This window comes from Balaenoptera acutorostrata, chromosome 9, assembly GCF_949987535.1.
Source record: "Balaenoptera acutorostrata chromosome 9, mBalAcu1.1, whole genome shotgun sequence".
Lineage (NCBI taxonomy): Eukaryota > Metazoa > Chordata > Mammalia > Artiodactyla > Balaenopteridae > Balaenoptera > Balaenoptera acutorostrata.
This window is the reverse complement of record NC_080072.1, coordinates 3,584,396-3,610,514: the sequence shown is the minus strand read 5'-3', so window position 1 is coordinate 3,610,514 and position 26,119 is coordinate 3,584,396. Positions and strand designations below refer to the sequence as shown.

The 26,119-nt window shown below is 56.7% G+C and overlaps 1 protein-coding gene and 1 long non-coding RNA gene across 11 annotated transcripts in view; one reads left to right on the top strand and one right to left on the bottom strand.

Moving 5' to 3' along the window:
- The window catches only part of ANO1 (anoctamin 1), a 92,106-nt gene that overhangs the window by 52,562 nt on the left and 13,425 nt on the right, over window positions 1-26,119 (top strand). For 4 of the 9 annotated variants that reach the window (XM_057552916.1, XM_057552911.1, XM_057552909.1 and 1 more), the window contains 11 exons: window positions 6,943-7,025; window positions 8,959-8,970; window positions 9,595-9,666; window positions 11,738-11,815; window positions 12,740-12,814; window positions 16,123-16,324; window positions 16,498-16,609; window positions 17,778-17,835; window positions 19,584-19,684; window positions 20,252-20,397; window positions 23,181-23,333. In XM_057552916.1, coding sequence (XP_057408899.1) covers window positions 6,943-7,025; window positions 8,959-8,970; window positions 9,595-9,666; window positions 11,738-11,815; window positions 12,740-12,814; window positions 16,123-16,324; window positions 16,498-16,609; window positions 17,778-17,835; window positions 19,584-19,684; window positions 20,252-20,397; window positions 23,181-23,333 — 1,092 coding nt within the window. The remainder of the gene's footprint in view (window positions 1-6,942; window positions 7,026-8,958; window positions 8,971-9,594; window positions 9,667-11,737; window positions 11,816-12,739; window positions 12,815-16,122; window positions 16,325-16,497; window positions 16,610-17,777; window positions 17,836-19,583; window positions 19,685-20,251; window positions 20,398-23,180; window positions 23,334-26,119) is intronic. The other 5 variants (XM_057552913.1, XM_057552910.1, XM_057552914.1 and 2 more) reach the window with 3 other exon arrangements.
- On the bottom strand, window positions 724-7,206 carry LOC130708840 (uncharacterized). 2 transcript variants are annotated; one of them, XR_009009255.1, is made up of 4 exons: window positions 7,108-7,206; window positions 6,851-6,961; window positions 5,503-5,704; window positions 724-1,328 (listed from the first exon to the last, which is right to left on the bottom strand). It is a non-coding gene; the product is annotated as an uncharacterized LOC130708840 (long non-coding RNA). The 2 variants fall into 2 exon arrangements; XR_009009256.1 differs by lacking the exon at window positions 5,503-5,704.

Sequence of the window (26,119 nt, the reverse complement as noted above, 5' to 3'; positions counted from 1 at the left end):
CGGTGACAGAGAGCAACCCCAAACCTGACACTGACGGTAGCAGGGCTGTACCGCCCCAGGAGTCACCTCTGGCCGCTGTTTTCATGTCGCTTCTGCTCCGCTGTGGGGTCCGGTTTGCCCAGAGGCTGACCCGCTGGTCCTGGAGCCCTGAGCTCTGGCTGAGCTCTCCCCTGCCTGGGATTTATGACAATTCAAAGCCTTCATTCACTAAGGTGTCAACACGAAGAAACTTTGAGCTCCATTTAGCTGTTGGCACCCGGGATCAATTTTCTGAAATTATGGCATAATAATGGGGCTTTAAAGCCTTGTCAGTTCCAGGCAGAACAAAGGGGGTTATTTGATTTGAGCCTGGCTGCAGGGAGCTGGAGAAAGATGGTCCCGGCATTAATGGAATGACAGGTGTGATTGAAACCCCTCCTGGGGGGGCTGCACCCGAGACTCTGAATGGAGTGGGCAGGTCACCGGCTGAGTCACCCGCACTGGGTGGGGACGAAGGGAGAGAGACTGAGTCTCTGCTGGAATTAAAAGGCCAGCAGCGGGTTTGTGAGTGAACAGTTGTTCAGGGGATAAATAAATAGAATCAGTGAGAAAATGGAGGGCGGGGGGCCTTTGTGCGGGAGCCCTGTCTCCCCTGTGGGCCGACAGGTGTGTTTGTGACCGAAAGCTCGGCCTCTCTGTGCACCGGTGCCGAATCAAATCTCGGAGACAGAGTTTTGGGTGAAGTAGAAAAGGAGAGCTTTATTGCTTTGCCAGGCAAAGGGGGACATGCCGGTTTCTGCCTCGAAAAACTGTGTGTGTCCCCCGCCAGAGGATTTGATGAAGGGCTTTATGGCAGTGGTTCAAAGGGCGGGGGGGGTGGTTCTCTGACAAGATTAGGGTGTGGTGAGCAGGGCCTGCACTCCCTTAATCTCATCTCAGGTGGTCGTCTCCCAATTTTTTAATTTATTTTATTTTTGGCTGCGTCGGGCCTTAGTTGCGGCATGCGGGATCCTCCGCTGCGGCACGTGGGCTCCTCATCGTGGTGCGCCGGCTTCTCTCTAGTTGAGGCGCGGAGCTCAGTAGTTGCGGCGCGGGGGCTTAGTTGCCTCACTGCGTGTGGGATCTTAGTTCCCCGACCAGGGCTCGAACCCGCGTCCCCCGCATTGGCAGGCGGGTTCTCAACCACTGGACCACCAGGGAAGCCCAGCGGTTGTCTCCTGATCTTGATGAGTTTCTCTGGTCCCTTTAATCTTGCCCCGGGTGGTTGCTTGGCTGCTTCTCCCTTGATTAGCAACTGTTTGAATCCACCCTTCGGAACTCAGGGACGGTCATGGGGGCTGCAGTCTTGCCTATAAAAAACGGGGGACAAAAAGGGCCTCTGTGCCAGGGAGCCCCGCAGGGCCCCGCTCAGTTTCAGGTCACTCTCTTGTCCGGTTCCTGCAGCCCGAGGACATGCATCTCTGATCTCCACATTCAGAGAAAGGAGTCTGTGCTGAGCAGACGTCGGACTGTCAGCAGCCAGAGGTTTGAGAAGCTGGTCTCTGCTCTCAGGGGTCTTGTTTTAAGGAGGGTGCGGCCCTGCCTGCCCCCGGGGCCTCCGAGGCTCAAGAGTGCCTGGCACAGGTTTGGGAGACAAGACCCCGGCCCATAAGGAGCTTGGACCTCACCAGGGAGACGGGGCTGTTCTCCGGGCAGCCGCAGAAGCGCCCCAGCATCCGTCAGAGCCTTCCCTCAGTGGCCTGTGAGATTCCCACGGCAGGCCTGAGAGTCTGTGATGTTCCCACGGGCACAAAAGACCACGGGACGGCCGACCCAGGAGCGTCTAATGACATGTCCAAGATCGTGCCACAGGGTCAGCAGCAGCGTTTCAGGGGAGAGTGAAAGCTCAGAAAGGTGCGGGGGGGGGGGGGGGTGGTCAGCAGCCAGCCCAGGAAGCATCCAGAATTAGGGAAATTGGGGTTAGGCCTAGGAGTGAAAGCAGTTTGGACAGGTCAAGCAGGGCCCGAGGGAGGTAGGGTGGGATGCGGCCTGGGAGGAGAGCCGAAGCAGAGGCCCGGGGTCCCGTGGGGGGTAGACCGGCAGCTCATCTGATGGGTAGAGAGATGGATGGAAGGAAAGGACAGACAGTGAGTGAGTAGGTCAGTGCGTCCAGACGCCTGTGTGGACAGCGCCACGCGCAGAGCTTGTCCAGAACGCAGATTCCAGGACAGCGTGGTGCCCAGGAATCTGTATTTCAGCAAGCCCCCTGCGGTGCGTCTTCCGGTACAGCCCACACTCTAAGAAATCCTGGGGGAAATGGACAGATTGTCCCCTCCCCACGTTACCATGCGGGTGTGTCCTGGTCCATTTTCTCTGCAGCTCCAGCCTACAGCAGGGGCACTTAAGCCCATAAGCAGGATCTGTACCCATTGTTCTGTGATTCTTTTTCTTTGTTAATTGACGTGAGATTTACATAACATAAATGAACCGCTTTAAGCGCACAGTTCGGTGGCATTTGGTACACTCACCATGTCGTGCCGTCATTACCACCGTCCTCCCAGGTGGCAACCTGGGGCCCATTTAACAATCCGTCCCTTTCCCCCTGTCCCCACCCCCGGCAACCACCAGTCTGCTTTCTGCCTCTATGATGGATTTCTCTGTAGATATTCTGGATGCTTTGTATAAATGGAACCAACCATACGTTTTGTTCTATCGTCAGCCTCTTAATGAGAAGCGGTGGAGATCCTTCAGGTGAGCCACGTCATGGGACCGCTCCTTTGTCGAGCCCCTTGTCACGGGTGGGCCCTGCCCTGGGCTCCGCGGTGCATCGGCTTATGGACGCCTCACCGTAGGCCCCACGGCGGGCACTGTTGTCAAACCCATTGTACACACGTGGAGACTGAGGCTGGCAGGCAGGTGGGGGGGGCGGTCCCATGCCCAAGCTCATACCTGCTTTGATCCACGGTAGATCCAGGGTCCATCGCTGACCTGCTGCCTCTGGCCTCCTCTACAAGAATGTGTTTGTCTAACACGTTGTCATTAAAACAAATGTGTGAAGGGAGAAGCTCCAACACCTGCTTGCACCCTGGCCTGGGTTCCCTCTTCACTACCTGCGATTTCCGCTGCACTGCCCTCTGGGCTCTGGATTTGGGGGGGATGGTCTTGTCTCCTTGGCCCCCTTGTATGGCGGCTGGGGTCAAGGCCATCTCTTCATGTCTTTTGTACCCTGGACCGGGTTTGGCCCACAGCTTGTCCTCAAGTGGGTGGGAAGCCACACCCCTAACCCCAGTCGATCTTGGGGTCAGAAGTCCTGGATCCAGGTTTCTGCTGTATATTAACCAGTCACCTGACTCCTCAGGGTCTCAGTTTACCCATCGGTGTGAAGGAGTGCGTTATCTCTGCGCTGAGGGCTTGCGGGTGGGATGAAAGGAGATGCCCCAAGCCCACCCAGCACCCGACACCAGGTAGACACCCCGTTACGTCTGTGTGATGTAGTTGGCACGTCAGCCAGGAGAACCATTATTGGGTACCTTGAAGGGAAGGGATGGGGACCTGCCAGGACCCGCTGCTGTCCACATGGCTGGTATAGGGAGGGAGGGCTGCAGGAGCACAGCTGCAAAGGAGGGGCCCTCGGTTTTCTTCCTGCCTCTGCCCAGTCCAGTAGCAGGTGGGTTTTCACGCTGCTCACGATGCCTGATTCTGAGCTGAGACCTCAGGACTGCCCCCAACTCAGCATTAGCCTTCCCGTCGCCCGTCCTACTGGCCAAGCCTGAACGTCACAGCTCCGCCCCTTTGCTGCAGAGCAAAGGCATGGCAAACGCGGAGCCAGAGAGCCCAGGCAATAGGGCATGGTGGGGTCTGTGGCCCAGCAGAGAAGGCATGCCCAAACCTTGGCAAATGGATTGTCACTCCTCGGCCCTAGCCTTCTGGTGCCAGAGTTTCTGATTTTTAAAAGAGAAGCAGGAAACCCATGATTTTATATAAAATGCCTGCATTTCTTAAACATAGCCGAGCACAACAAGCCTTGTCTATGTACCATCTCCACTCCTTGGCCTCCAAGGTGTGACCTCAGGTCCAGTCTCGGTCCTGGTCAACCTACAGATACCCCTGGGAGAGGGCCCTTGTATCTATCTTAAGACATTTAACAGTAAAATTCTAGAGCAAGAATGCCTGGGTTTAAATACCAGCTGCCTAGCTGTGTGACCTTGGACAAATTACTTAACCTCTCTGTGCCTCTATTTCCTCATCCATAAAATGGCAATACAAGTTTTGCTGTAATCATCAGACTTATTATGACTACAGTTGTTATTCCCGTAAAGAAAATCAAATATCTGTGCAGAAGGTCGGTCAAGTATGGTGGTTAAGTGTAGACTCTGGGGTCAAATAGAATTCGGTTCAAATCCCACTCCTGCTGTTAACCTGAAGTTGACCTTGGGCAGAGCATTTAATCCTGAGTCTCTGTCCTCATTTGTAAAAGAGTGAGTGGAAATCACTCCTACTGCATGGCGTTGTTTTGAGGGTTCGTGTAACTGGTGTCACTAAATCACTAGCACAGAGCCTGGTGCAGGCTGAGTCCTCATTAAAAGGTAACAGTTATCACACTGCAGGCTGGTGAGTGGAGGGAAGGGGAGGTCCAGGAGGTAGAGGTGTGGGTCGGTGAGCCTAGGAATGGGGAGACATGGGGAGGCTGAGACAGGGAAGGTAAACAGGCCAGCTCCCCTGCTGTGAGTGGAGCCAGCCCTCCTCCCCCACTCAGCCCAAGGTCTCAAAGGAGGCCTTGCCATGGGCAGTCAGAGGAGGCCAGAGAGAGACAGCTGTCAGAACAGTGAAGGAGAGACAGGCCTTCCAGAACTGGTGGCGGTGTGGGAATGGGCCCCAACCAGGGCCTCCACTACAGTGACCCAGGGACATGTTGAAAGAGACAGAAGGAAACATCCTCACACCTTCCTTCTTAGGAGGCAGTGCAGGCTGCAGATGGGCCTGTCCCACCAGCCATATGTGTCTGCTGAGAGTACATTTGTATCACAGGGAACTACATTTCCCAGGCTCCCTTGCTGTCCCATTTCCTGGAAGGCTCAGCCAATGGGAAGCCCTGATGGGGGATCAGAAGGCAGGAGGAAGGGAGAAGTCAGGGTATTTCTCCTCCTCTTCCTCTGCTTCCTGGGGCACCTCTGGCAAAGGTTTTGCCTTCTCCCTGGCTCCACCTCTCTCCAGAAAGCCCTTCCTCCATGATCCTAGCTTCTTCTGGGCAGCTCCAGTTTCTGGCTCTGGGGACACCACCTCCCATTGTCCCGCCACCCCTAGATAGGCAGCAGCTTCCTGCTATCGCTAATCTCTGGGTGGTCTCACCATCCGCTGCTTGTCTTCTCAGCTCTTCCCATTGTCTACGTGGCCAAGTCCCAGGATTAAATTACCCCAGTCCGAAAGACCTAAGAGGTTCCTGTTTCCTGGCTGGAGCTGGTTGGTACAATAGCTAATATTTGATGGGCAGATACCCGTTATGCACAGATATGTGCAAGCTCAGAGGCCCTGTTCTCACCTCACCTTAATGGGGAGGCGGGCATGTTCTCTGAACCAGGAGGTGAGTCAGATTCAGACCCATCTCTTGCCAGGTCCAATGCCTGTATTCTTTCCTGGTGAAGGATGACATTGGAGAATTTGCAGTAAAGTCCTCATTGAATGTCCATCTTGACACTGCCACTTATCAGATAAGCCATTTAATTCTGCCGAGCCTTAGTTTTCTCATCTGTAAAATGAGGAAAATTATAGCACCTCCCTCCTATGATTACTATGAGGTTTAAATGAGATTAATACTTCATGTGATAGCTCTTTGAACAGTGCCTGGCACATAGCAGCTCAAGAATACGGAGCTCTGGTTAACTTTATGGCCACCCTTATCACTACTCCAACCCTCAGCCTCTGCTGATTTTCCCTTATGGGTGGGAAGAATTAATGATAAATGTTTCAGTCAGTGATATCTCCATTTGCAAGTGTCTACTCATAAAAGCCATTCATTCATTCAGTGAGCTCTCTTGAGGCACCTGTTTGTGCCCGACAGTTGGCTCTCTGTGGGGGACCCAGATGGCAAGGCCCCATCCCTGCCCCACACCCCAGAAGGGCCACGAGACATGGGACAGGGATCATAATGGAAGGTGGCATGGACAGCATGAACAGGAGAGGTCCCAAGAGGAGTTGGTTTCTTTCCTGACACTGAGGGGGATGATCGGAGGCTTCCTGGAGGAGGTGGCATTTGAACTATGCTTAGTCTGTTGGGACTACAAAGCAGGATGTAGCAGCTAAGAGTGCAGCTCTAAAGTCAGGCCACCTGCAGGGGTTTGAAGCTTGAGTGAGTGGCCTTGGCTCCCCCTTCACTCTTTCTGACCCCACCTGTGACTTGGGGTCCCCAAGATCGATGGAGCAGGATGGTTAAGAGCACAAGCTCTGGGACCAGCCTGCCCAGCCCCTCACCAGCTGGCAGAATAACCTTGGCTGGGACTCGGTTTCCCTGTGCCTCAGTTTTTTCAACTGTAAAGTAAGCAATAAGGACTTCCCTGGTGGTGCAGTGGATAAGACTCTGAGCTCCCAGTGTAGGGGGCCCGGGTTCAATCCCTGGTCAGGGAACTAGATCCCACAGGCATGCTGCAACTAAAAGTTCGCATGCCACAACTAAGGAGCCGGCGAGCTGCAACTAAGGAGCCCACGTGCTGTAACTAAGGAGCCTGCCTGCTGCAACTAAGACCCAGATAAATAAATAACCAAATAAATAAATAAATAAGTTTTTTTTTTTTTTTAAATGAGCGATAGATCATCCCTGCTTCACGGGGTCAGTGGGAGAGCTGAACAGTTTAATTCATGTGAAGTTCTTGGTCCAGCACTTGTTGCCCTCACTTACCAAATGGTGCAGAAGAGGAGAATGCTTTCATGGCATCTGATGTCGTGGGGCTTCTGAGCCCCTAACTTCCCGGTTTTCCTCCCTCCCTGCAGCCGCCACCTTCATGGAGCACTGGAAGCGGAAACAGATGCGGCTCAATTACCGCTGGGACCTCACAGGCTTCGAGGAGGAGGAGGTGAGTGGGCTTGGCAACCGTGCCCCCGTGCCCTCCCCCGTGTCCCCCCGGGCCCCCACCCTGCTCCTTCTGGGAGACTCACGTGGAAGCCCTAGGTCCTAAAGCCCAGGCGAGGCTGCTCCCTGCCTGCTTCTCAGTTCACCTCCCTGATGTTTGACTCCCCCGCAGTTGCCAGGGCAACCGTATGATGTCTGTTCTAGTGTTTTTGATCTCCGTGCTCACATGGACGCACCACCCAGCAGCGTGGTCGGGGACTCCAGCCAAGGCTCACCATGCTGATCTCATCCTGTCTGGGGGCAGCACCGCGGGTCTGGGGAGGGGATCATCACCACCCACGAGGCTGAGTCCCCAAAGGCAGCCGTGAGGCTTTGCCCCAGGCGCCAAACCCACGATCCTTAGAGCCAGCTCTTGGCCTGCAGTCGGACGTGGCTGAGAAGTGGGGCAGATCCTTCCCTAATAGAGGGAAGCCACGTACTGGGCATCTTCGTGCACCAAAGAGAAGGGCATTCGGGATCGAATGGCCACTGCGATGGCGGGTGGACCCCCCTCCCCGGGGTTTCTCAGGAGAAACTTTGCCACTGCCCCATCCCGAATTGCCAGCTCCAGCCAGAATCCCCATGGTATGAGTGGGAATAAAAAGGAGCAAGGTCTCCCAAATAGCAGAGCCATTAGGTGTGGCCACAATGACCACAACTTCATGCTATGAAATCTTTTGCTCAGTTTTTTTAAAGAGAAACTGCTCATCCGTTTTCACTGTAATGTGAAAATCTCTTCCATCATCTTTTTAAACATCCCTATTATTATATTTCCCCACACATGCACTCCCTCCAAGACTGGATCACTTTTTAGCCAAATGTGTAGCTGAGAATCCCCTGTGCAGGCTCTGTGCTGAAAGTATTGTCAACAGACAAGGGCACTAGCTTGCTGGAAGAGGCACCAGCTTAGTGGAGACGAGACGGCCTCTGGGACCAGGCTGTCCTCGCACCACCCTCGCTGTGTGACCTGGGGCAAGTTGCTTAACCTTTCTGTGCCTCAGTGTCCTCACCTCTCAAACAGGGATGGAGGAGTAGGGTTTGAGGGGGTCTCCCTGGGTCAGCAGATATAAAGCACTGCAAGCAGGGCCTGGCACCAGCGGGTGTCCCTTAACCCGTCTCCCACCTCTGGGTTCAACCTCTTCCCCAGTGGGTCTCATCGTCCCGTTTCACAAATGGCGGGACCGAGGCTGATGCAAGGAGAGACACGCGGCTCCTTAGGAGTAGAGACAGGCGTGGAACTCCATCCCCCATGACGCGCCCTGGGTCAGCTGTCTGCCGGAGCGTGTTCTAAAGATTCAAACAGAACAAAAAGCAGGGTTGTCTTGTTATTTTGGAAGTAGACTTAGAACATCCCTTTTCATGATGTCCCTGGGGTTGGGGCAGTTTGACCCCTTGGGGACCCGTCCCATGAACTCTTCACCCTGATGGCTCAGACCCTAGATGGTGGGGTGGCGATCAGAGCCACTGCGTCCCCAAGGGCCCTGAATGAGTCCCCGAAAGCGAGCCCCCCACGGCTGGCCAGGGCCTCTTCTGGGGTTAATCACCCGAGACGAAGGGGCAGCCTCTTCGCGACAGGACCCCAGGTGTCCGCTCTCAGAGCAGAAGGAAACCTGTACCCAGTCATCTGGCCTGTGTGTTCCTTCCCGGAGTCTAAGACAGTTCAGCCTAGCACTCCCTCGGGAATTACCTAGACCATGTGACCTGCAGAAGCAGCAACACACATGGTCACCCTAAAGTAGCATCAGCCTTTAGCGAGCCCTCCTTATCCACCCACATCCAACTACCTTCATCCAGGTTCTTAAAAATATCATCTTTAGCAGACGTAGCCTGTTTCTTAAAAAAACAACACAAGTAATGAAATCTTTTTGTTTTTGTTTTACGTTTCTGGTTCCCGGAAGGAGGCTGTCAAGGTTTGGAATTTTTTGTCACTCCTCTGTCTTCCGGTAGCCTGTCTCCCTGGGAGAGGGACCTTCTCGCACACCTGATCCGTCTGTTTCTGCTGAGCGGTTCCCTGCAGCTCTTCCATGGCGGGCAGGGGTCTCCGTTTCCTCCCTCACCTCTGGGTCTCTCTTAACCCCTGTTCTTCTGTTCCAGTGCCCTTCGCTGATCTGCTCTGGGCTCCCCCGAGGTCTGGTGCCTCTGGTCTGCTCCCGCTTGCTGACACTTACTGCCATCTCTTCTGACCCCCACGGCTCCAGATAGGATAGTCTCAGGGGCCAGTTCATGGCTGGGTGTTCAGAGTGAGTGGCCTGCAGGATGGGCTGCAGCCTGGTGCAGACTGACCTGCCTGCAGGACACAGAGCCCGATTCTGTGGCCTTCCAAGTGGGCTAGGGTTCCCCACAAGGTGGAGAATCCTGGATGAACTGCATACAATGAGTTCTAAATTGGAAATGGTACAAACAGCCAGCTAGGAACTGGCCCCAAAGGGTGTCCAAGGGAATGTCTGGGCTGATTTTGCCATGCGTGCTCCTGTTGAGGGTCTCAAACTCACAAAATTAACAAAGGCTCCCCGCTGACTTGGTTTCTTTCACAGGACCATCCCAGAGCCGAATACGAAGCCAGAGTTTTGGAGAAGTCTCTTAGGAAAGAATCCAAAAACAAAGAGGTACGGTGGCTGCTGCCAGTTGGCTTTCCCAGCAGTAAAACATTCTACATTCATCAACATTTCAGACCAGGGATCAGCAAACACCGTGTAGTTGGGGGGCCGGCCCCCAGACAGGGCCAGATAGTAAATATTTTAGACCCTGCAGGCCTCTGTCATAGCGACTCAACTCTGCCATTGTAGGATAAAAACAGCCATAGACAACAGGTAAACAAATGGGTCTGGCTGTGTGCCAATAAAACTTTATTTATAAAACAAGCAAGGGGTCGATTTGTCAAACCTGCTAGAGTAGAGATCTACCTTCTTGATCTATCCTGAGGGGGATCTCAAACTTCAGCCAACATTTCAACATCAAGAACCGAGTAGCTTTGCAGCTTTTTTGCTCTGGGTGGTCATTCTGTCCAGCCCTCCAGTTCTACATTGAATGATGGTTGGAAGGGTTTGCCCCAGCAGGGTCCCTGAGCAGCTGGCCAGTTCCTTGTCTCACTCACAGACCGTGAGAATGAGAGAGAGAAGTGTTTTTGTGATGTTCCTGAAGCCATCACCTTTTTTATAACAAATGCCTTTCTTTTTCCCCAAAACCTCTCATTCAAACTGGCAGTCATGTTTGCAGCCTGAATTCTCACAGACCTCTGGGGGTGCTTGGTTATTTTTTTAACGGAGCCTTTTTATATGACATGGGACAAGCACAGAGCCCCCGGGCCCTTGTCAACCTCTCACTGAGGCTGGAAAGTCAGGTCTTGAAGGGATGGGGAGCAATTGCGGACACTCTTCCCAGATCCCGGTGTTCTGGGTCACATCTGCACCCTCGGCCGCTGGGAGTGACCAGAGCAAACCCCTGCATTGATCTTTTCTTGTCATTGTGTCCCATGGACAGAGTTTGCTGGTACAGAGTGGCCGGGGGTCCCAATTACCAAAAGTCCCCTCTGCGGGGGGCAAAGTGGGTGCAGCAAAACCCCCTCTCAGGCCCCAGTTCCCGTAACAGAGCAAACGCCCAGCTCAGTCCTCCTGCGGCCAGAAAGCGGGTGCACTTCCCTGCACTCAGAGTCCGAGAGGGACCGCGGGTGCAGAGAAAATAAGCACAAAAGCGTGAGTCCTCGCCCCAAATGAGGAGACCGTCCGTTTAACTTAACGCATCCGAACGCCTGCATGTCCTGTGCACGTTGCCTTCAGAGCAGCCGCCCTGTGGCCTTGAACCAAGGGCTCCAACAGCCCCCCCCCCACCGCCGGGCTGCGTCCCCTCTCCTAAAGGGGGAGGCGTGATCGCCGCTGCTCTGAAGCCCCCAGGCCCCCACGGTGAGCCACCACGACCCGCGTGCCGTGCGGCATCCTCGCCCACAGCTTTACGGTGGCCCCTCATAGCGTGAACGTGGATGGGATTTCACTCCTTCCTAAGGGAAAAAGGGCTCAGTGGCCCACGTCACATCCACTGAAGCCAGGGGCTCGACCAAGCCCGAGCGCCGGGCCTGGGCAGCCATGCCAGATTCCCCGGTCAATCTGCTTCTTGGCTTTGACCCAAGCTCTTTGATCACAAGAGAGACAAAGGTCGGGGTTCGTTTCTGCCAGCTTCCGGTGGTGACGTCAGGCCCTGAATGCCTCCGCGGGGCCACACCCTCCCTTGATTTTCTCCTCCGTTTCCCTGGCTCCCAACTTTGTGGTTTTAATTTTTCCCCCAGCTACGGCACCAAATTTGTTTAGGAAAGAAAAGGTCCACCCCTTCATTGGCGTGTTAGGATTCTGAGCGTGGCTTCCTTCTCGTTGGCGTAAAATGCTCAGGGTCATCCTCGCCTTTGCATAAGATGCACCGTCCGAATTACGGCCACTGTCTGGTGAGAGGGGCCCCCTGGAGCCCACCGAGCTTCCAGGCTGGAGTTTTCATTTCCATTACCTTTGTGGCAGCCTTTCTTTTAGAATGTGGGTCTCTGCCATCTCTGATGGGTTTAAGATGCCCAGAGCCTGAATCAGCCCCAGCAGCCGGCACAGCCAGGGATGCACTGGCTGCCCAGGGGGCCGATGGGGGCCTGGGTGGCGGTCTCACCCCACGGTGCTCTCTTGTTCCCTCCACCCGCCCCAGAAGCGCCAGCACCTTCCGGAGGAGCCAACAAACAAATGGAGGCAGAGGGTTAAGACAGCCATGGCGGGGGTGAAATTGGTACATGTCACGTCGGGCCGTTGCGAGTCTTGAGTGTTTGCAGATGACCAAAGTCCACTGTGTTTTCCTCAACCGACTCTGACTGCTGTATCATCCTTTTAACATTCACATCCACGTTCCTTTGCCTTCCTTCAGCACCCCCGGGCTGTGACGTGTGTTGAGATGTCTGTGCATGGCTATGGTGGGTTCATGGGGGGGAGCTCGGCTGTCTCTGGAGCTTGTGAAACGTGCCTGTCACAGCTGCCTGCCAGCGGTCCCTGGTCTCATTAACATGCATGCCACCTGCCCTGGAACGCGTGGCCTCGGGTGTCATGCCTGCCACCATTCTTTGACCTCATCCATGCATTTTTTCCCGTTAAAAATCCACCCCATTCTTGAAACATCCCGGGTTAGCAACAAGCGTCCACTTCAGGTCCCTCCAGACCCTGCTCTCCCTGTGCCAGAGCCTTCGGACCACGTGTCCCCGCTCTCCGCCGTTGCTGTGTGGTGGGCAGCGTTTGAACTTAGAGGGCTGGTGGCTTGTTTCAACTTGCTCTGCAAAGGAAAATTACTATTATGGTCTGGGTGGCGAAGGAAAACAGATTAGATCTTCTGGCCTTGGAAATGAGACCTTCAGCCAAGAAAAGGAGTCCGGGCTCCTCCCAGACGGGGGTCTGATCATCTAATTTAGAAAGGCCTCTGGCACCATTACGCCCCGTACACAGAGGACTCACGTCTTTAGACAACTATTATTTCTATCATTTCGTAGCATCACTTCATCGGGGATAAGGCCCCGGATGCCAGATGTTTGCATTCGTTCATCATCATTTTTTTTTAACCGTGTTTCTGTTGTCCAAGTTGTTCACGCCCATACACATGTGCACACACACACATCTTTCCACTGGGATGGTCCCCACCGCTGACCCAGCCCTGTTCGTGTTGTAGACGGACAAGGTGAAGCTGACCTGGCAAGACCGGTTCCCAGCCTACTTCACCAATTTGGTCTCCATCATCTTCATGGTGAGCTCTGGGACGTAAAGGAGGGAGGTGTACCAAGGTGTGCGGTGTTCACCTGGATGGGGCCAGCCATCCTCGTGGCAGTTGTGTTCAACCCAGGTTGGGCAGGGTGATGGGGGGATTCCACCAGCCCCCTAAACTGGGGAGGGGCCAGGGTTCTGCAGTGACCCCCAGGGGGCTTCCCAAGCCCTGGGGCCTGTGCGGTGGTTTCCTTTGGTCCCTGACACACATCTTTCGTTCTGAGAATGACACATATAAGTAACTAGTCATTCAAACCCAGGAGTTCACAGGTATTATTTAAGACAAAACAGAGGGCTTTTAAAGAAAACCAGTCAGTGAAGAACACAGGACAAAAATCAGGACGATGCCACTCAGGTGCTGGAGGGCCTGTGATGCCAGGCTCATCCGGACGCTGCTGATTTGAATAAATTGCCAACACCGTGGCCGGCTCTATTAGGGGATTTCAATCCCCAGTTAATTGGGCTGCATCCCTGGAAGGCCTCAGGCCCATGCTAGCCATGCTTTCATTCCCCCCACCTGTGGTCACTGTAGTGATGACCTTGCTATCAAGGTCATCCGCATGGCTGCTGTGGACCAAGGGCTGGGCTGTGCCCAGTGGCCTGAGGGCCTCACACCTGCCTGTCCCCCTCCTGCTGATGAGGAAACGGAGGCCAGAGGTCTCATCCCCTCCCCAGGCCGGAGGCCAGGCAGACAGTCTGCCCTGAGACGCCCCCACCCTTCCGTATGAACTTGGAGACACACAGGTGGGCTTGCCTTGGTTTTCCACTGGGGGTGGCATCTGAGGCCCCCTAAGCTGAATAGTTTGAAGCAGAGGAAGGACTCCGCTTCCCCTCACGCTCTCTCACACGGCAAGAAGGACCTCTCTGATGTAAAGAAGTCCATGGTGGGGACCCCCAAGACCACAGGGTGGGAGCCACTGGGGGGTGGGGGGAGGGCCGTTGGGCTGTCAGGATGACTGAGTGGCAGTGGGCCCAGCCGTGTTTTGAGGGTCCTGGAGCACACCCCCCAAACGCACAGGAGTGCTGATGGGGTAACCTAGGATGACGTGGTCCCTGCCCAGAGCATCCCCGGGGCTCACCCGACGGGGGACAGGGTGCGGGAAAGAGGGGACTCAGGCACCAAGGTTCAGCCCCTCCTGGCAGAGAAGAAGCAATGTCAGCACAGAAGGTCCAGTGAGGGGGTGACAGGAGGGGGGATGCTGTGGGCCCTTCTGCGCCACGTCAAGTTCAGACAAGAGTCCTCGGGTTACTTCCTTGAATAGTCTTCAGGGGGGGTTGAGTTTCTCTCGTAATAAGGATCAAGGTGGTGGGCAGTGGAGGGCTGGTCTGGCACACCTCCATAAGGTTTCTCTGGCCTTCTGCGCACTTGTCCTGTGCCTATGTCCCTCTTGGTCACAACATGGCTGCTCCACCTCCAATATCACCTCCACTTTCCAGGCAGGAGGAAGGGGAAGGAGACAGAGGCCAGCGGAGGCAGCCCCTCTTTGAATGTGCTTTCCCAGAAGGCCTGCCCACACCTCTGCTTGCATCTGGCCACCCCTGTCTGCAGAGAGGTGGGGAAATGGGCACATTGTCACTGCCGCAAAGGTGGGACAGTGGGTAGGGAACTAGCTGGCTCTTGAGGTACTGGGGACCCCATCACAGATGAATCAGTTTTGTCCTGCACTCGGGAGCTTCATTCTCCGAACAAATAGCAATCGAGCACCTACAAGGTGTCCCCATGCTCCTGGCCCTGGAGATGCTGGTATGAGCACAATGGCCGAACCCTGGCCCTCACAGCCCTTTCCTTCCAGAGGGGGCATTGCACCCAGGAGGTGACGCAGCTATAGGGCTTGTCATGGGGGTGCACCGGCCCTCTGACAGGGAAAGGGGGTACCTTGCTGAGTCACCCTGCAGGCCTGGCGCCCCGTCTGCACCTCCACACACAGGCAGGAGGGACGTCCCAGGGCCCAGGGCGGTGCCTTCCCCTGGGAGGGGCCTCTTGGCAGGAGCGAGGGATTTTCCCAGGAAAGCCCGCATTCCGGGAGCTGGGAGCTGGCGGGGAGAGGTACCCACACCTCACCACAGGGCCCCCCCCCCTTCATCAGGACGTTCCCCGGGCATGTGTGGTCACCGTTCAGTCGCCCACAGATGTGGACAGCTACAGAGTTACTGGTCCGAAATTTACAAGAAGAGCTTCCTGGGAGATGCCCATGGGAGATGCCCGTCGCTGTGGCCTCCCTGTGGGGTGAAGCAGCTACAGCCCTTCCGAGCTGCCACCAGAGGCACACAGCATGGCTCGGTGCCCCTCCGGGGCTGTCCTGGGAGCCTCGCGGGGCCGTTCTGGCAGGGGTGGGCCTGCACTGCCTCAGTGCGAGTGACATGCCCGGGACCCTGGACACACAGAGGGTGCAGTGTAGTCGGGCTCGGGTGACCGCCCTGCACAGCTGCCCTCCATTCAGTGTCCCCCTCAGGACTGGGCTTTGCCGGCGTCCTCACGCTTAGGGCAGGACAGAGTGAGGACAAGGTCTTGCAGGTTGCGTCAGGGCCTTGGAGGGCAAGGAAGAAGAGCCCGGGCAGACAGACAGCTCCACGGGGAACAGACCTGTCATCCTCGCCCAGCCCGCTCTCTCGAGCAACCGCCAGTCCAAGTTTCAGGGAATGTTCTGGTCCCACAGTGGTTTGGGCAAGATGAGGGTCTCGTTCGCAGGGACAAGCCGAAGGGTGTGGGAGGCTCCTGGGGAGGTTGGGAGAAGGGACCCCATCCGTCTGTCCCAGCCAGGCCTGCAGCGTCGCCCAGTGGGACCAGACCGCCCCAAGCCCCACCCACCTCCTGCAATAGCATCGAGAACGTCACTGCTTCCACACAGGGTCATCCAGGCTGGGGGGAAGCCCCCCCTGTAGTCAGCCTGCCGTCGCACGAGCCAGGCAGCTACTGGGGTTGCAGCGACCCTAAATCCTGTTGGGGACAGTGGGCAAGATGTCGCGATGCCCCATAGCGAGCAGCACAGAACATTGCGTTCCAAGCTTGGTAGACCCCCCCTGGAAAATCCCAGTTCATGCGCTGGGTGACCTGGCCTGGTGACCCAACCTCTCTGTCTCCTCTTCTATAAAACAGAACCTAGCCACTCATTCATCTGTGAAGTTAGTACCCATAAAGCCCGTGGCATTTGGTGGGTGACAGGAAACACCCATCTTTGTTTTGAAGCGGAAGTGCTCCTGGGTGGGGGGACAGCTGGGCCCAGGGAGCCGGAGGAGGTGGTCCAATGGGCCCAGGGGGACCCATCCAAGAGTCCCCTCCTCCCTCCGCAGATCGCAGTGACCTTCGCCATCGTCCTCGGCGTCATCATCTACAGGATCTCTACGGCCGCCGCCTTAGCCATGAACTCCTCCCCCTCCGTGCGGTCCAACATCCGGGTCACTGTCACGGCCACGGCGGTCATCATCAACCTGGTGGTCATCATCCTGCTGGACGAGGTGTACGGCTGCATAGCCAGGTGGCTCACCAAGATCGGTGAGTGCCCCGGCCAGGCCCTGGAGCCAGGCGGCCCCAGGTCGCCTCCCTCCGGCTGTGGGGCCTTGGGCTGGTCACTCACCCTCTCTGAGCCTCACTGCTGTGACAGCTGAGGGAAGTGGTCAGCCTGGCCCGGGGCAGTGGCTCAGCAGCGTGTGTCTCACTCCTTCTAGAGGTTCCAAAGACTGAGAAGAGCTTCGAGGAAAGGCTGATCTTCAAGGCTTTCCTGCTGAAGTTCGTGAATTCCTACACCCCCATCTTTTACGTGGCGTTCTTCAAAGGCCGGTAGGGGCTTCTTCAGTGACTGAAACGCACTGCTTTTCCCCAGTCCGGTACAAGGCTCCCCTCCCTCATCTCTCTTCAGGGGGGAGGCACCTGGGCCCAGGGCAGAGCAGTCAGTGTGGCTCCCACTGCCGCCGAGTCTGGGGAGAGGCCTGGCTCCTTCTGGGCCCCCAGGGAGCAGGGTCCCCTGGGAAGCAGGGACCCTAGACACTGGGGACACCAGGCAGCAGGGACCCTGGGAAGCAGGAACCCTAGACATCGGGGACCCCAGGGAATAAGGACCCCAGGAAGCAGGGACCCCAGGGAACAGGGACCCCAAGCAGCAGGGACCCGGGAAGCAGGGACCCTAGACATTGAGGACCCCAGGGAACAGGACCCTGGGAAGCAGGGACCCCAGGGAACAGGGACCCCAGGCAGCAAGCTCCAGGGGCTCCCGCAGTGCAGGGGATGAGGGCTGCAGGAGAAGATGCAGGAAGGGCAGCCGCTGGTGTTCCAGGCTGGTGGGGGGGTGGTGAACCCCATGCCCTGACCCTCTGGAGCCGTCCTGGGTTTATCGGGGCCTGTGGCCCACCCACCAAGACTCCCCACCACCCCTCCGCCTAGGGGCTGGCAGGGCTGATCCCAGAACCCCTCCCGAAGTCACCTTCCTCGGCATCATGTGATTTATAAGTACCACTCCACCCTGGGGTCCTGGAGCTGGGCCAAGGTGCCCAGGCCCCCCTGAGAGCACCCACATCGGAGCAGGCTCTCAGAGGCCCCCTACTCCCACATCCCACAGGAGGCTGAGAGGCGGCCTCGGGGACCACCCGCACCGCAGCCGGTCCGCGGTCCCCAGCGTGGTTCCGTAATCCTGCCACGGCGGGAGGCACCCTCTGCCCTTAGGCTGCTGTACCTTCTGCCCCTCCTGGGCTCCCTCCCCTCCATCTGCCCTTCAGCCTCTCGGTTTCCTGTTGAAGCTGTTTTCTTACCCACCTGTTGGTTTGGGAATCACATGAACGTTCGACCAACAGAAAACCCCTGTGGCTGATTCTTAGTTGGTGAAATGGGTGGAGGGAAAAGCCTGTGAGATTCCGGAGGCTCTGACCTGGGGAATCATGACACGGCCCAGTCCCCACCTGGGGGTCTCCCCAAGCCCGCTCTCCCTTCTCTAAATGACCCCCGATTGTTGCAGGTTCGTCGGACGCCCAGGAGACTATGTGTACATTTTCCGTTCTTTCCGGATGGAAGAGGTAACAAGATCGTACGCGCTGCTCTGCTTTCTTGGTTCTGTTCACACAGCAAACCTGACAGTTCCCTGCCCTGAAAGACCCCTGCTCTGTTCTCCAGCTGCAGGGATGGGGCTTCGATCTTCTGTGGCCTGTCCATATAGGATTACCCTAAAAGGAGAACGTCTCTTCAGGGTCATGGAAGCCAAAAAGTTACACCCACTTTTTTTTTTCTTTTTCTGTAAGACCTTGAATGTTTTTCTCTTTGGTTAAGATGAATTAGTGAGGAAAAAACAGGACTCAGCCAGACTTCTTTTACTTTAACATTAAAATGCCCACCTCTCTCCTCGCCAAGCACAATGCTGGTGATCTTTGGCTTCTGCTCAGCAATTCCGGCCACTCCAGGTCTGGTGAGTCGTCCAGCTGCCTTGTGCCGCTGAGTCCTGGCCCCCAGATTTGCTCTGTCAGCTCCATCAGACCAAGCCAGGCTTCAGGTCTTAGGGAAACCAGTCCGAATTCCCAACTTCCAGAATAATTCAGCTTATCGGAAAAGAAGGCTCTTTTTTATCAGGGTCTTCTTGATAAAGATTCTGTGAAACAGGGTAGGGAGGATTGGGGTGGGCATCAGGTACGGGGTGATCTGACTGCCTGGGGCACAGTCTAGAAGTTCAGCCACCTGAATGCCGGCCCCTGAACATCCCAAGACACAGGCCTCATCCGCAGTAAGGGATGTTTGCAAAAAGCCCACGATGTGCTCCCCTGCTATATAACACATCATTTACATAGATGACACCCTGTTAAGCTCTTTAATGGTCGGAGAAGTTGGGGAAATGCCTTTGTGGAGTAGAATAAAGCAGAGGACATTTTTTTTTTAATGAGATGATGGCTGTCCCAGATAAATTTTTTGCTAATGGTGTATAAAGTTTTGCTCAGGACTCAGAGAGGAGTGAGCTGTGCCCCAGAGTGTCACCCAGTGTCCCCTGAGTTCCCTTCACTTGGACAAGTTAAGCTTCTGACCGCCTGCCCAGCCCCCAGTACAAGCCCACGAAGGACAGGGCATTAAGGCCTCCGAGGGGTGGCCGGCTTCCTCACCCCGCGGCTTCCCAGCTGCACAGCCCAAGCCTGCGTGGCCCTGGGGGAGGAGGAGCCCTGAGATCCAGCCCCACCGCTGCCTACTCCCTGGCAGTGTGCTCGCTCTCTGAGCCTTGTTCCAGCCCCGAGAGCCTGTCAGCCAGGTTGTACTAGCTTCCGGGAGCTGCTGTAACAAGATACCACAGACCAGGTGGCTTAAAACAGCAGAGATTTATTCTCGTATGGGTCCAAAGGCCAGAAGTCCAAAATCAAGGTGTCAGCAGGGCTACGCTCACTCCGAAGGTTCTAGGGAGGGTCCCTCCAGGCCTCTCTCCCAGCTCTGGCGGCCACGGGCAATCCTTGGCGTCCCCCTGCTAATCGACGGTCCTCTCCAATCTCTGCCTCGTCTTCACGGGGCCCCCTCCCCTCAGTGTGCCTGTGTGTTTCCTCCTCTTATCAGGACACCAGCCATTGGAGCAGGGTCCACCCTATGCCAGCACGAACTCATCTTAACTCGGTCACATCTGCAAAGACCCTATTTCCAAATAAGGTTCCATTCCAAGGTTCCGGGGGTTGGGATGTGGAGGACACAATTCAACCCTCAGCACGGGGGCCGACCTCCCCTCGCTGGGGGCTGGGGTCGTCTCTCCCGATAGGCAGGGCAGGGGTCAGGGCTGACGCCCCTGTTCTCTGTGCCGCAGTGCGCCCCAGGGGGATGCCTGATGGAACTCTGCATCCAGCTGAGCATTATCATGCTGGGGAAGCAGCTGATCCAGAACAACCTGTTTGAGATTGGCATCCCGTGAGTAGCGTCAGCTTCAGGTCACAGCGGAGCAGGGGGGAGATCAGGGCCTTGGGCTGCTCGGGAGACCCTTGCACTAGTCTGGGTGACAGGTGATGTGGGGCCTGGAGCAGGGTGTGGGGGCACCAGAAACGGGGAGGTGGTGAGGACACAGGAGGAAGATGGGCATTAGCCACCCCTAGTGGACGAGGGCAGGGACGAGGCCAGGATGACCCCTGTTCCCAACTGGCTGAGGATGCAGGGTACCCATAGGCGGCCCCAAACCCACGTGCCAGCCTCCATGGTCCAAGGCAGCCAAGTCTGCTTGGGCCCAGCCAGACCCCTGACACCTGAGGGGCCCTCCCTGGCCTCCGTTTCCTTATGTCACAAACAAAGCAGTGACGCTTGCCCCCTGCCCCTGGGGAAAACGGCAAAGGAAATCATCCACAGAGGGGTCATTGCAAAGATGTTAGTTCAGGATTTAGAACACTCGATGCCTCAGAGAATTGGAGAAACAACTTGGAGGGGCCAGACCCCCAAGCCCACCTTCCTGGAAACCTAACCGAGGTGACGTCGTGTGTCTTTCAGGAAAATGAAGAAGTTCATCCGTTATCTGAGGCTGAAGCACCAGAGCCCCTCTGACCACGACGAGTACGTGAAGAAGAAGCAGCGGTACGAGGTGGATTACACACTGGAGCCCTTCGCGGGCCTCACCCCGGAGTACATGGAGATGAGTGAGTGACGGGAGAATCCTGTCCTGGGAGACAGGGCAGGACGGAAAAGGGCCAGCTGGCCGCCTGGGGCTCGCTGTGGTCCCTGCACGGAGCGGGACACACCCCGGACTCAGCCGTGTCACCTGCAGCTGTGTCGCTGGATGGGAGGATGGCCGGAGGCGGCACATGACCCCCAGGAGTGGGGCGAGGGAGAGAGGGGACAGGCCAGGTGTGGCCTGCACGGCAGACACCTGGAGCCTCCCTGACCCCACCTCCGACCTCTCCCTCCACTTGGGCCACACTGGCCTCCTTGCTGTTACCCAAACTCATAGAGGTCACTCCTGCCATGGGGCCTTTGCACTGGCTGTGCCCCGCCTGGAATGCTTTCCCCTGGTATGAGCGTCACTCCCTCTCTCCCTTCCTCCAGGGCTCTGCTCCGAATGTCCCCCACCAGAGGGGTCTTCCCAACTGCAGCATTTACTAGAGGCAGCCCCTCCCCCTGCTTTCTGGCTCTCACCACAGCTGATATCTTTAGTCCCCACCCCTTTCTCATTCCTCCCCCATCTGCCTCTCCTGTAGAATCAAAGCTCCATGAAAGCAGGTCTTTTTTCTTCTTCACTGCTGTACCCCCTGCACCTAGAACAGGTCCAGCTATACAGTGGGTGCTCAATATGTGCTCCCTGAATGAATGGATGAGTGAAGGCTGAGACTCAACGCAGAGGGGTCCCACAGTGTCGTGCCCCCTGACCACCATGGACAGCTTATCCTAAATGCTGGGGGACTTCCCTGGCGGTCCAGTGGTTAAGACTCCGGGCTTCCACAGCCGGGCCCCCGGGTCTGATCCCTGGCCGGGGAACTAAGGTCCCTCAAGCCTCGCTGTGCAGCCAAAAAAAAATTTTTTTAATGCTGGTTCCTGGGCCCAATCCTGGTCTGCGCGGAGTGGGACCCAGGACTCTGCATTTTAACAGGCACCTGGGCGAACCAGCCAGGGACTGGTCTGCAGGGTGAGCTGGTCAGGGGTGGGGTGGCCTTGGGTTGCAGGAGCGGTTCTGTTTAGTTGTACCGCGGGCGCTTCCCTGCCCTATCCCTGTTGGCAGAGTTGGTCCCAGTAAGTCACTCCCAGCTTCCCGGACGACAGTGCCATAACAGTCTGAGACTTAAAACAAGGAGATGGTGTGGTGTTTGGGTGACATCCTCTGTTTTGTCCCGGAATCAAACCCAGGCTGAACCCGAGGCAGGCGGGCAGCTCCCTGCCCTGTGGGTGCCGCCTCCCCAGGCCTGCCCTCTGCCCGGCTGTTTATACTCATCGTGGGGCCTGGGAGGAGGGTCTCCACTGCCTGACCCCGTGGGAGGATGGACACCGAGAACAGCAGCCTATGGTCATCCGCTGAGAGACTGCAGTCGGTCGTTTCCCCAGATTTTAATTTTTTTTTAATTTTATTATTATTATTATTTTTTGGCTGCGTTGGGTCTTCGTTGCTGCACGCAGGCTTTCTCCAGTTGCGGCGAGTGGGGGCTACTCTTGTTGTGGAACACCGGCTCTAGACGTGCGGGCTTCAGTAGCTGCAGCGCGTGGGCTTAGTAGTTGTGGCTCACGGGCCCAGTTGCTCCGCGGCATGTGGGATCTTCCCGGACCGGGGCTCGAACCCGTGTCCCCTGCATTGGCAGGCGGATTCTTAACCACTGCGCCACCAGGGAAGTCCCCAGATTTTAATTGTTATGGTGGCTGGAGAGTCCTGGGTCCTCTGGGGTTTGGTGAAATGAAATTCCTGGGGCAGGCCCCTCCTGCCCACCCAAGGAGCAGCTGCCCCGTGCCTGGCAGTCTCCTCCCGGCCGACTCGGGCTGGGATGGGGTAGGTGGAAGAAAAGGCCCAGTGGGCATGACCCACCCGCACCTCCAGCTGCCCTCCCCCCTGCTGTCCCTGCAAGAGGAGGCAGTGTCACTCGGGAGTCGGGGAACTCAGCAGCCCCCTGGCCACAACGCCGAGCTTATCCAGTGGCCTCCATCCCCTCCATCATCTCCAGAGCCTTCAAGCGAGGCCAACATCCACAGAAGCATCCCGCGGAGCCCCCGTGGGGCACGTGAGGGGCCAGGGACGTGGCTCTGGGATGAGGGATCACACGGGGCCTCCACCCGCACCCCGCCGCGCTAACAATGGTCACGCTCAGCCCGCCGGGCCCGGGGCGACATTCTGCCGGCTTCCTTGTTTCCCGCCTGGCACCGAGCGCCCTTGGGCAGGGTCCGGCTGTACGGTTCCTGAGCCAGCTTCCCCCACTCGCTTCCATTCGGCACCCTTTCCCCGACCTGCCCTGCCGGTCCATGATGAGGAGAACAAGGAAAAGCAAGGGAGTGCGGCAAAGGGGCGAGATTGTCCGGACGGTGGGCGGTGGTCCCCGACCGGCTCCCCGAGGCCTGATGGAGGGGGACGCTGGGGGCTGTTGGAGACGCAGTGATGCTCGCGGGCCCCCAGGTCCTGGGAAGCACTAGGGCACCGTCCCAGCCCGCACACAGGGTGACTGAGGCTGGGCCTTGGTTCTCATGGGCACCTTTTTCCCATTATTGGTGATTTTTTAAGATCAGACATATGCTAAGTGAGTACACGCCCTTTATTCAAGAGGCAAGACTCAGGTCCAGAGCAGAACTTGGAACCTTGCCCACAGCTCCCTCCCGGCCTGGGCGTGTCCGAGATCCCCTCTTACACACGCAAGGCAGGGCTCCGTCCGACCCGGGTGCGTGGGGCGGGGGTCCTGCCATCCCGGAACAGGGACAGTGCATGCTGACCGCCGCCTCCTCCTGTCTGCAGTCATCCAGTTCGGCTTTGTCACCCTGTTCGTTGCGTCCTTCCCGCTGGCCCCGCTCTTTGCGCTGCTGAACAACATCATTGAGATCCGCCTGGACGCCAAAAAGTTCATCACCGAGCTCCGAAGGCCGGTGGCCGTCAGAGCCAAGGACATCGGTGAGTGCCCCGGGCACTGGGGTTGGAGGACATACTGGGCTTGGGGAAAGGATCCTGCTCCCCGGAAGCCAGAGGCAGAGCTGGCAAAGTGGGGTCCTGGGCTGCTCACTGCACCTGCCCTGGGGAGAGAGTCAGAGATGGGGCAGGGGGTGAGGATGCAGGACCTCTAGGCCCCTCTCCACCCCGCCCCGAACTCCCAACTCCTGAGATGTGTGGGCCGCGGAGAACATTTGGGAAAGAGCGCGTGTCTCAGATGTCTGAGTATCTCCCCGGCGTGCTGCTCCAGGAGGTCCACAAGATACATTCCCTCTGACGGTCCTCAGCACCCCTGCCCCTCCCCGGATGTCTGCGTGGCCCCAGAGCACAGAGCCAGACCAGATAATATTAGCTGCTCAGCAGTGCCTTCCTATAGAGTGTATCATTTAGTCATTTAACGTTCACAGAAGAGTAAAGGAAGGAGGGAGCCCCCTCCTACCAATGAAGGAAGAGCATCGTGTCACCTGCCTGTCGGGTCAGGGCCGAGAGCAGCCTGGGCTTTTTAACCCCGAGTCACTAAGGGGCTCCTCATCCATGTGGAAGAGGGACTTGGGGTTGGGGGTCATTTAACACCAGCATAAGGAATAACTTCCGAATAGTCAAAGGTGTCGAAAGTGGAACCGACATCCTTGCGGAGTAGTGAGCTCCCTGTCACCAGAGGCATTTAAGCAGATGTGGGTGCCCGTCTGTCCAGGAGTGGGGGGATCTAGCAGGCAGGGCTCAGAGCCCCATGCACGCCTTGGCCAGAGCTGGCCCTCACCAGCAAGGATGATGCTCATCGTATCTTAAAGGGAATCAACTTAATCCGGGACCCAATTTTCAGGGTGAAAACAAAAAAGTCTTTATTGGGATTTTATCTTGAAATGAGATGGAAAATTACAAAATATATTCGTTTTATCTCCTATTGAACACAATTTTAGTTACAACAGCACCTGTGCTAGTTCTGTGCTGGTTCCTAGAATAAACAAGATTGAATTGTGTGTTAGGGATGTTATCTGTCATTTTACCAAAATAAGGTTTGCACACCAGCGAGACAGATCTTTGGGTTGGGCTTCTGTAGCCCAAATATAATCTTGCAAAAATGCAGGGGCTTCATCACTCCTTCCAAAACCTTCTCTCGCCCTTGGCATTGGGTCGCCCTTGTTGAAAACGCCCCTGAGGCCATTGCGTTCCCCAGCCAGGGGCTCCTTGGCCCGTGCTGGGCCCCATGGTGCGGCCCCCACCCGCTGATGATGCCAGGCCCACTGATTCTCCACCATCCACCCCTGCCCCCCGAGAAGCCTGGAATCCGGCTTTACACGGTGCAGCCTCTCAGGTTAAACCGGATGAAATTGCCGTTTTCACAATTCAAACACGCTCAGATATCGGTGATTTCACCTGGTTTACATTTGTGCTCTGGGGTCCATGATGTGACCTGCCGGCCCCAGGCTTAGAGAGGGTCCAGGCACGCTCGCTGTTCCACCAGGAGGGACGTCTAAGCCCAGCTCCAGTACAGAGGTCATCGCCCTGTGTTTTGACACTTTAGTCTCCTTCCTATCTGGACGACCCAGACAATCAGCAAAGACTCAGCAAACAGATGTCCTCCCTCCTAGACTGCGTTTATGATTTTAAAAGATTTTAAGGCCCCTGAACTCACTGGCCCTGTGAAGTCCCTTCTGGCCCCCAGGGTCCCTGATTCTGCCTCATCTGTGGCCTTGGAGCGAGCCTTCGCCCCTCACACCACACCCCTAAGGAGCCAGGAGGGCCGTGGCCACAGGGCCGGGGGGGGGGGAACAGCAGTCCAAAGCAGTGGGTTTGCTGCTGCGCTGAGTCGGAGCCCGGCTCACGTTTCCATGAATGGCCGGAGAGTAAACGTTTTTGTCTCTGTGGACCGTGAGGTGATGTGTCGGATTCTCAACGAAAGGCAAAGCTTCTCACGCTTTTTTCACTCACACTTGAAAATGCAAGAGCTGTTCTTTGCTCGTGGGTCATCCGAACAAGCACCAGCCATGCACTGATTTGGGCCAGAGGCCGTATTTGCAAATCCCCGTCTCGAGATCAAGGTGATGTGGAACCCAGGGCTCTCGGAAGCGTACCACGCCCTGCTCTGAGGACGACCCCAGAGAGCTGTGTCTGGCATTGAACTTTCTCTGGGGCTTTCAGCTGTCGAGTCCCGCCAGGAGCCTCATGGGGAAGCTGGGGCAAATCCTTGGTCCCACTTTCCAGATGGGGAGACTGAGGCCAGGTGGTTAGCGGAGCGGAGCTGGAACCGGAGAACTCAAGCCCTTGGTCCCTCCCGGCACACCTCCGTGAGGTGCACGCCTGAGGCCTGGATGGGGCAGACGGTCAGCCCGCCAGGCGCTCCCTGGACAGTCCTTGGGAATCCTGAGCCCGTGCCCAGTGGCCGTGAAGAAAAGAGCGTCGCCTCCCGCCACTTGTTGCTTACAAAAGCCCGATTCTCAGGCGCCCGAAGGCCCCAGGCGTGTCCACAGCGGCCAGAGTTTGCTTTGGCATCTGTGCCTGGCAGAGCCATGGCCGTGTCCTGTAGCAGCACCCAGACCCTGCAGCCCCCCAGGGTGGAAGGGAGCACCAGGGCGCCACGCTGCCACCGGCCCTCCGCGGCCCTGGTGGGCGTTGTCGTTCCCACCACGAGCAGGGCTTGGATCATATCCTCAGGGTTTCTGCTCACGGCTCCTCGATGTTTCCCAGTCCTTACGGATTGGCTGCTCACTTCCTGGTTCCTGCCTGGTCAGTTGGAGCATAATCTGGGT